Raw genomic sequence first — 11,058 nt, 5'->3', positions numbered from 1 at the left:
TTAACACATCAAAAATTATTGCTTTATTATACGAGAAACAAATACTAATATCGATACGAACCGTTTGAAGTTCGAACAGTACGAAACTTTCTGTTATATCTGATTTTTGTTTCACTTTACCAAAAATATATTAAACATATAAGTTTTATAATTTCTAATGTATATTATATGAAATTATTATTTTATGAAATTATTTTCCCATTTATACAAAAAATATTTTTTTAATTTGAAAAAAGATATAATTTTTTCAAAATAATTAAGTATGTAATATATTCCATGTTTCAGATTACCCCAAACGGAGAGCAGGAGCAAGGCCGAGTGATAGAGGCAGTGTGATGAGCGGATACTTCGGTAGCATCACCCTGCCCCCGACGTTGCTGCACGATCCGAAGTATCCTCCAGCCATGCGGGAGAAGGATTCGAGTCCGAGAAAGATGCCGGGCCATATAAGCCCAAAGCAAGCCAGCATTTATCCCCTGAGCGTTCGTGTACCGGACGTTGAGGAGCTGCCATACGATCTCAGTCACGGTCACGGCCGCGGTCTGTCGAGCCCGACGAATCAGCAACAGCATCAGCCGCACATGAGTCCCGCAGCCAGACCGCCCCAGCCTCATCATCAGGATGAGCTTGACTGCGAGCCGCTCGATCTCCGTGTCGATCATAAGAAGGAGCGACTCAGGGATGAGAATCAGAATGAGATCGAAGTTTTGAATCAGAATAGTCTGGGTGGTGGTTTACCTTATCACACGGTGCTCTTCCCTCAACATCATGCGATGCACCCGCTGGTTCTGGAAGCGATGTACAGGTCACATCATCATAGCTCGCCGGTGCCCGAGCTGCCAAAGATCCAAGTTAGAGCGCTTCCCACAATGGTACCTTTGCCACCTAACAGATTCTCCTCGACTTCATCATCCACATCCTCTTCGTCTTCGTCGCAACCGACCGCGAGAGCTGTCAGTCCGGTCATCGGTCAACAATCCCAGCATCAACAGAATCATTCCTCGCAACAGCAACAACAGCAGCAACAGCAACAGCCCCAACAACAAAGCTCAAGTCTGCCGCCTTATTCGATCAGCGTGCAAGCCGGTCTCAAGCCCAAGGACAGATATTCCTGCAAATTCTGCGGCAAGGTCTTTCCTAGATCGGCGAACCTGACGAGACATCTGAGGACGCACACCGGCGAGCAGCCATACAAATGCAAGTACTGCGAAAGGAGCTTCAGCATCTCCAGTAATCTTCAGCGTCACGTCAGAAATATCCATAACAAGGAAAAACCATTCAAGTGTCCGCTCTGTGAGAGATGCTTCGGCCAACAAACCAATCTGGATCGTCATCTAAAGAAGCATGACGCAGATGGACCGACGATCCTGGATGAAGTTAGATCGAGGTATCACGGTCAAATGCCACGGGCTGACGATTCCTATTTCGAGGAGATCCGCAGTTTTATGGGAAAGATCACCTCGCAAAGACAGGGTATACCATATTTCCCTAGTCTACTGGGTCACTCAACAGATGACTTTAGAAATGATAAACAGCAACTACAGCTGGAGGAAAAACGAGGCGACTCTTCATATTTCAGTGACCGGGACAATCTTAGTTCAAGGTCAAGCAGTACGGCCAGCAGGCCGGAGAGCGTCCAAGAAGAACAAAGGGAAGTCAATTCGCCGCCACTCTCTCCCGGCAATAACACCTGAATCCTAGGACGCGACCATCAACATGGTAATCCAGTTAAGAAAAATTTTCGTCAGTTCGTCAGAGCATAGTGGAATCAACAAGAGAAAATCGGATATTTTAGCAGTCGAAATTGATTAAGGAAACCTTGAAAAAATTAAACTTCTAAATGATTCCACAACAATATCGCTGCGAGGAACTATTTTATTTACGGTGATCCTAGATTAGTTTGTAACTACATTACGAGAGAAACCATTCTTCGTAAAAATTCCTGTAAGCCGAAACGCAAAGCTAAATCGACGGGATTCTGTGAAGAAAAAAAAAGTGATCTATATTCATAAAGATAAATCCTAAAGATGAAATCTTTGCTCAAGATGGCGAGCAACAGTCGAATCAATTTCTTATTCTAGGTTTTAATAATTACGGATTTTGAAACAAATTTGCAGAACGTTACAATTGAAGAATTAATACGTAGATTCAATTCGCTATGAAAAAAGCTAAAAATTAAAACATGGTGCCTTGAAGAAACATGTGCCTAATATACTAAGACGTATCGTCCTTTGATCCTGAAGAATAGATCGAATCGGATCGATATAAAAAGCCTTAATAATAAAGTTAGATATACAATTAACTTACACTAAATATCGTACAATACTAGAATCTTAGACTTTAACGCGTGCTTGAGTGAGTCGGAAAATCATAGAGAAATAGACGGAATTGACCATAATTTATAGATCGATTTATGAAAATGAAAGAAAAATGAAGAAAATATCTAATGTGGACTTTCACTTTATAAGAGAAGATATAAACGTGTCTCTCATGTTTTGAACCGTAAAAAATTTGATATTTTATTTTGTTAATTGTGTATTATTATAGTCAATTTTATTAAAATATACATTCTGATGTAATATGAAATGTGTAATGAATTATTATACGTGTTAAATTTTTGTTTTTTCAATAAGATGAAAGTTGTACTTGATATTACAAATTTACATTTTATACATTAACATCTTTCATAGATTTTTGTTTTACTTCAAATATATCCCAGTATTTGTATCTTCTCTTTTATATTTCTCACGCTCAATATTAATTATAAAGAGCATTTTATCGATTCTACTCTCTTCATAAGCCGAACTATCAACAGAATGACATATATGAGACATAATTTATTTATGCTTGAAGGCTGTCGCAATCTTCCTATTCACTTATCAAGAATTTTAATAAATGAATTTAACTGCCATCTCTCATTATCTAAGTTTGAATCGCTATAATACAAAGTTTTTTATTAATACCGGGTAAAAATTTGAATTACATCAGCTGACCAATATTATTCGCAACGTTAAGAAAATCCTATAAAAAACGACATTGTTCTTAAATTACATTAAGCCGCGCTGCAAATTACGATGGTATAATGCATGACTAATTTGCAAAGAAGAAAGGATAGCACGGAAAAAAGTGCCGGCACTGTAATTAAGGCCGTTGCAATCCTTTCAATCGTCCCTACACTTTTCCACCTTTCACGACGCATTCCATTCGCGCGACGGATTCAGCTCGAAGTTACAGAAATCTGATTTCGAGATCAACACAAAGTATTATCCGAAAAAATTGTACGCGGACGGTTCAGTCATAGAATAAATGTCATGAATTAAAAATTTTTTTCAAATACCAATAAATATATAACGATAAATATAAAAAAATTGCAAAACGGTAAAAAAAAATAAACTGACGTACAATAAATTTTTTTTTAATAATATAACATTTATCGCTAATGTAAAATCAACAAATCGCGTAGTTATAAGAAACATAAAAAAAGTGATATATTCATACTATAAAACGTCCGATTTAATATTTATCTTTTGCGTAGCATCACCGTATGTAATATCAAGCTTAAATCACAAGAAATCATCACAAAATTCTCGAATACCAAGTGAATCAAAAGGATTTACAATTAGAAGTTGATGAAAAAAAAATTGATGGAAGGAAAAATTCAGAAGAATGCCGGGACGGCAGAAAAAAACGCCGCTGGCGTTTTGGATTTGATTTTACGACCTAGAAAGTGAATTTCAGCGCTTGGGCGACTCGGATGCCTTCGAGCGTAATCCGCGAATCGCGAAATTGTCAGATCCAATGATCCGCTGAGGAAGCTGGATAATAAAATAGTGTTTAGAAATCGAATGGGCGGATCTCCGTGCGCCGATCTTGCCGTTGATCGGCGACGTGTTGGGAAATCGGAAGAGCTCGGAAAGTTCGTCGCACTCCGCGTACCTCGGATCATTAAGTTTTCAATCATGGAAGTCGGTGACGTGTCGCGAAGATATACCGGGTATTATCGTCACGAAATGAAATACAAGTACCTAGATCACGTTTCCCAATCTTCTTTCAACATATTGAGATACACAAACCATTTCTAATACACAAACCACTGGAACATCCGTAAACGTGTATAATTGTTGTCGTTAATTGAATGAGAATATAATTAAAGTTTGTTTCAAGAATTAACCAAAACGACAATTACGTTTACTTTCCAATCGAAATTCTGAAGCGTCTGAAGGCAGATGAAGTGTCGCTACTCTGAAGAAGCGGAAGAGAAATAAAAGACTCTATATTTCTTCATCTCTGAAACTAATTCGCAACGAGAAAAGAAATCGATAGCAATCATTTAATATGTAACTATCACACCAGTGGAAAGACGTAATCATTACAGCAACGCGGTCTTATCCGATTTAAATGCTAACGAACTTAACGAACTTCACGATACTCATATGCACGGTTTGAGATTGTAATCTCTACCATATCATGCGATTTTTAAAATCGTTTAATCCTGTCGCTCGGGAATTAAATAAGAACACAAGTAAGAATTTATTAATATTAATTTCCGCGCGCGCGCGCACGTTAACGTTTTCCTTATTACGCTTTAAACTCCTAAACTGTAGAAGAAATTAACGGGAAAATATATACCGCCATATAATATCTAATCGCATTAAATAGATTGCTGCTGACACATCTCGTTAGGCGGCTTTTTTCGCGGCTGGCAAATGACAGCGGGATGTAGCCAGGCGTTTCTGCTCCGCTTGTCGACCATAATGCTTTGTTTGCGACTAATGTGTCAGGAAATGATATCCGCCGATATGCAGCGTGTTTGCGGGATCGAGCAAAAACTTAAGGCAGCGAACGGGTATCATTCCGGCCGGCACTTCTGGCGAACGGCAAACGGTGCGAAATCTCTCGAGGTTCTCATCGAACCGCGGAAACGTCTACAGTGAAGAAAGGACCCGATCTGAAACTGACGCGCCGCGGAATCTTTATACGGCGTGGAAAAGCCGCGTGCTTCCTGCCGGCGATGATCGGCAAGAAGAGGCGAATAAACGAGCCGGAGTGCCTGGTAAATCCCACCACGGGCAATCCCACACGATGATGATATATCCCCTCGTTTCCTGCGGACGGTCGCTGAAGATCGTACCTTGGGTGAAACGATGTAATCGTCTTCCGTTCCTCAAGTCAGGTGCAAATTTATCGGCACTTTCTAGCGAGCGCCGGCATCGCAGGTGCAGGCTCTTCCAGGAGGATCCCTTGATCTTTGGGATTAACCCAATCAATTCTTAGTAGCAAGAGCGTAACGCGGGAGGTTAAAGGCATAATGGAAGCTAAAGGGAATTGTACACTATACAGAAAAAAAAATTAATTGGGTGGTACAGTAAACCTATAATTTATTACGCGAATTCAACATCGACAGCTAAGAAGATTTGATGGTTTAACAAATCGCTAATGTTCAGCTGTCAACTTTGCTATTTTAACATAGAAAATTGACTGTCTGTATATTACAACTGTAGATTTGCTGAATCAGTGAAGTTTTCAGCTTTGTTTTTTTTTTCCGTGTACGGCTGTCTATCCGTCTTGCGTGTGCGCAAGATAGATTTATGTGCAAGAACGCTTCGTGTGAGGGCAAATCTTAAGGACCTCACGCGTACAATATTTTTCATATAGAGAAAATGCGAGATCTTGTGTGCGTGAATACCTTGCGTGTGCTAAGTCCTTATCGTATTATCATCATGTGCGCAAAGATCTTCGTATGGATGATTGTGGAAAATTGAATGTGCAACCTTCGCTAAATTATATGACTAAATCATATTACATATACTAAATTAAAAGACTTGTGGCTTATACGTTGGATGGATATATTCTGTTCTTAGAGTCATCATTGCGTGGCGCACCTTTATTAAAATTGCTTATTGCTATTCTGTTATATCTTTAGAAATTTTTCTAACAAAAAAAGATTGTTTCACTTTATTGAAATTAACTTTCTTTCTTTTCTTTTTTCTTCTTTTACATAAAATCTAAAATAAAAGAGATATGTAGAATATCTTATTAAATGTTTTATTAGTTACGAATTCGTCGTTGGAATAATCCCATACGGCACGCGATACAACTATTACAAGTGCGCGCTCAGTTTCTCGAGTTCTATGGAACGCAATTGAAAATCCTGCGACGGATCTTAAAAACGGATTAATCACTTTCTGGCTTCTCGGGTGCGAGTTTACTGCGCTTTCTAGATCGTGTCGACGATCGAAGCGGAAAACAAACAGCACGTCAGTTTCGTGACTGAAAGTGTTATCTCGAGCGATTCCGATTAATTGATTTATGTCTATGTAGCTACACTTTTTTAATGCAAACTGTTTCATCGAGTGCATTTGTCTCAAGAATCAGTTATTATGAAGGTAAAAGAGCCACGATGACGTGGAAATCAATGCAAATGCATATAAAGATTCGATCAGATTTCGATCTCAAATTTACACTAGAAAAAAAGTCTAGTTGCCTTAATTGGCAATTTTGTGGAAAATGGGCAAATCAGAATCTTCTGATTAAATCTTGTATTTAATTGTAGTTGAGATAACCAAAATTGATATAATCAGAATTTTCTGAATTGTTCATTTTAACCAGAAATTGTTCTCAGTGTATAATTGCACTTTTAATCAAACAAAAAGGACCTAAACGATAATGAAAATAAGATCAAGATGATATCTATAAATAAAATTCATTTTAAGAAAAAACATAAAGTCATTCGATACACGCTTTCGTGATGAATTCTTGATATAAAATAATTTCAACCTGATGTCATATTGATCTTATTACGATTGAATGTTTTACCTGAATTATTAGTTATTCCGCCGACTATCTCAATGGCGACAATCTCAATGGCGAATGAGTCGTCACGTAGAGTTTGCTAGCCGTGAAGCGATTTAATCGTCGCTTCCGGTAGGATATTGGGTGCAAATTTATTGGCGCTTTCTAAGCATAGCGTGGAGGTAGGACGCGTAAATCCGACCTTGATTAACCCGATCAGTGATTCGTAACATTGTAATAAGAGTCCAGGGATGACGTGAGCTACAGAGTAGCTCAAGGTGCTCCCGCGGTGCATCTCGCATCTGTTGGATATGTTTTTTCCACGCTCTTCCCACTTCATCGCGCGAGTTCAGCGAAAAACGACCCGCACTTTCTAAGACGCGCGGATGCAAACGCGCAGAAAGATCCTGGCGTACGATAGGGCCGACAATGACTCGTAAACCGCAACATTTTAACGGTGCGCTTCCCCGAAGCGATCCACTTTTGCACCGCGGATCGTATATGGAAGGACATAATAAATACCTACCGGATTATTATTCGAATTACCGTGGCGGAAAGTGCTGCCGTCCTCCCCGACGATGCTGTGCTGACGAGAATTTAATATCGCCGGATTAAAATTATTGTGCTTTCTACATATAAATATATAAATGATGATATCTACTGAGATGCTTTTAAGATAGAAGGAATCTTAAATTTCGTCTCATTGGGTGATATAAAAAGAAAAAGTTGCATTGATTGAGACATCAAAATTAGATTTTGGGACAATTTAAATTTTAAATTTTAGCTAGATTTTATAGAAAATTTTTTTTGCTAAGAAAATAAGTACATTAAACGTTATATACGAAGAAAATTCGTCAACTTATGAACACCTGTAATAAATTTTCTAATCTAATTTCTTCTTCTAACTTACAATAATTAAATATTATTTAACTTAAAGGCTTCAATAATCGATATTTTTCATTCTTTTGTTCTCTCTATTCTATTTTTATATTTATTCTATTTATATATTTCTATACATACATTTTATACATTGTTTTTTTTTTCTTTATTTATTCTACATTTTTTATTTTATATTTTTTCCAACACCTGTCTCTGTGTGTCAGATTTTAAAATTTTCAATCTGTCCTCCGATGTGTATTTGTTCATAAATGTACTGAAAGGAACTTTTCTATTTATTAATGACAAATTGAACATAATTTCTCGCATATATTTAATATCTTCACTCTTTTCCTGGCAATAACCAATATTAAATATACAACAACATCTGATATTTTTATGCTCCCTCAAATTTTTATTCGTTTTTTCATTTCCTATTTTTTTCTTGTTCCCACCGACGAATTCCTCATTTTACTCTTATTGACGTTTCGTAACACGGCCTTGCGAACGCTTGGTGACTAAGCTCGCACAATGCAGATCTCGGGTGAAGCCCTGGCACGCATGGACCCTGTTTCTCTCCTTCACACGCGTACCGATCGCAACCGATGGCCTCGGACCTCTCTTGCGTTACACTTTTGCCACGCCCCGATCGAACGGGTAAGCTCATCGCGAAAGTGAAACGCAATAAAGGAGCCACGCCGAGCGAGAGTCTCACAGTCCTCGCGAAGGCGGAAGAGAGAAAGAAAAGGGGGCTTGACGGGAGAGAGGAAGAAAGACAGAGTGATGGGGAAAAAGAGAGACGTGAGATTCTATCGATCAGAACTTCAAGACCTGGAAATCGGTTTTCTCGCAGCATCCCGCAGTTATCAACGCGCAAAGAGATATTCTTATAATCTCTTTTATCTCTTAAATGACTATATCTGATAAATATATAATAATTTTGTGTAAAATAAATTTTATGTAATATAAATTATCTAAATAAATTTAAATATCCCACGCTCAATTAATTAAATTTAATAAAATGAAAGAAAGAACTTAGAGCAATAGTTAGTTGTTAGATGCTATATTTTAAAACATTAAAATTACAAAAACGTGTTTTGTAGTTTTAATATTTTAAAATGTAACAACTAATAACAAGTTTTTGCTCTGAGTTCTTTTTTTATAAATTATCTATAAATCATGCATCCTATATCACGATCATTCATATTTCATAGAAAAAAATTTGTGATAAGAAGGTGCTTGTGAAGCTTCTTAGAAGTCTTTCAATGATTAAGCCACTCAATAGTATACGCTTATTTTTTAATTGCGGTACAACTTATACGTATCCCGGATATGACAAGGAAAGAACGGTTTTATTGAAATATCTAAAAGTTTAACTAAATACAGATTTAAAAGTAATTTTGATGGAAAAATAATTAAGCTTACTGGTTGCTAGAATGTTTAAACTTTTTATGTTATTCATCATATTTGAGCTTTGAATGAGAATTATTGTGATCCAATGAAATTACTTTCAAATCTGTATCTGTCTAAATTTTTAGATACTTCAACAAAATCAAATAATTCTTTTCATCTAATTTTAAATGTATCCTCGAAACAAATCATATTTTAATATCAAGCTCCAGAAAATATTTTACGTTCAAATATTTCATCAAAAACAACACGGCTCACGTGAAGATGACACAGGAGATGCGTACCGTTTTCGTAATTTAACCAGAGGACTTCTCGAACAACTCTCGAGAGCTCTCTCATCTCCCGTCTTCGTCGCCGCGTCTACTCGACTAAATTGCGTCAGGTTCTCGCGGTGCAAGACACGCCTCGCACTTCTCGATCTCATCTCGGGGATCGCTTCTCGTTCCAGTTCGCGTGTATGATTTCACCGGTCACTTACGTCCACTTGCGACACTCTCGGTCATCCGATCTCCGCCGAATTGCGACAGCCGGCAAAGCAAAGATAAAGAAAAAAAAAGGAGAGGAAAAAAGAGAATAGCAAAGGAGAGTAGAGGAGAGCGCTTGATCGCCGTTAGTAGGAAACTGTAACGTTTGTTCGAGCGTGCGTGAGCTGCGGTGCTCCTCAGCACGCGAGCCTTATGTTACCTTCGTCAATTGCGAATCATAAAGTCCGATGACTATACGTATAAATGCCTATCGTAACAACGACATTAATGATAAGGATATGTAGAATGTATGGCACTGTGCCTATGCAAACGTTTTTCACATAAGAGCGATATACATACCTAGAATTCATATTCGAGGCTCAATCTTAAGTTAGACAAAGCCGTTAAGAGTAATGCTGCGATGAGCAATGTGCAATAAGCGTCGAACCTTTTGAGTATTCCCAAAATCTTTTTGTACAAGATTACGTCTTTGTGCCACGATTGCGTTTCACATCGTTGATATTACTTTCAAAAATATGAATGTGGATTTAAAATCATGTGGTTTCTATAATTTACTGTTGAAACACCAATATGCTGTGAATTTAATATCATAGATGTAGGTTTAATAATCAAGTAGAATATATAAATTATTATGACATCAAAATAACGTTAAAATAGTTTCAAAATGACCACTATATACATGTAAAAGTCATTTTTCAATCATTTACGATTCATTTTAATATTTTAACATTATCTTTCTGTTTTTGGGTATCATTAATATCTTGGATTTAAAGGACGAGGATCTATTTTCAAAGTCTTACAACTTATTCTTAAATAAGGTTTCTTATAATTCGTTATTTCACTGAATTGCTTACTTCAAAATATGACATTGTTTCAGAACACTATAATAGCTTTTTCGTCCTATAAAGTCAAAACCCGTTATGTTAAATTCACACTATGTTGGTATTTATATCAACACCAATACAATTATATTCAACACCCATGGTGTGCTAAATCTACACTTATATTTTTTAAAAAGTGTACACTTCCAGTACACCACAATTTCATGAAGTGCCACAACTTCATGAAGAATCACTTCGATAATATGTCTAAATGAATTATCTCGACAGTAAATGCTATTCAAGAAACGACGACGAGAAGCGAACATTTACGAGTAAAAAAGAAAATTTCGCGATATGTGGACCAAAGACAGTCTAATCACGCAGCTGTGCGTATGCCATCACGATGACGCAACATCTTATTTCAATTAATTTAAGTCTGGCTTAGATTTTTATTATTTTAGTTGCGAGAGAGAGAGAGAGAGAGAGAAAGAGAGAGAGAGAGAAAGAGAGAGAGAGATTTAAATCTAGCCTGTAGTCATCTTTGGGCTCTATCACGATCTCGATCGTTGCTATTCGTCGAATTCTAATAGAATTGTCAATCTGATTCGCATGAGTGTTCGTACGACCATCCTGTAATTATATATAGTCAATCGCGCGATATGTATTAAGAAAAA

The 11,058-nt window shown here is 37.3% G+C and overlaps 1 protein-coding gene across 1 annotated transcript; it reads left to right on the top strand.

Moving 5' to 3' along the window:
* The first annotated feature begins 335 nt into the window (after positions 1–335).
* LOC108692947 (PR domain zinc finger protein 16-like) lies at positions 336–1,694 on the top strand. The gene has a single exon (XM_018201529.1). The coding sequence runs from the start codon at positions 336–338 to the stop codon at positions 1,692–1,694; it is 1,359 nt and encodes a 452-aa protein (XP_018057018.1).
* The last annotated feature ends 9,364 nt before the right edge of the window (positions 1,695–11,058 follow it).

Source organism: Atta colombica, unplaced genomic scaffold (assembly GCF_001594045.1).
Source record: "Atta colombica isolate Treedump-2 unplaced genomic scaffold, Acol1.0 scaffold83, whole genome shotgun sequence".
NCBI classification, from domain to species: Eukaryota; Metazoa; Arthropoda; class Insecta; order Hymenoptera; family Formicidae; genus Atta; species Atta colombica.
Note: the sequence above shows the minus strand (reverse complement) of the source record. Positions and strands in the feature narration are given on the sequence as shown.

What these genes read in the sequence shown, in the direction of transcription:
- LOC108692947 (XM_018201529.1), top strand. Translation starts at nt 336, where the DNA reads ATGAGCGGATACTTCGGTAGCATCACCCTGCCCCCGACGTTGCTGCAC.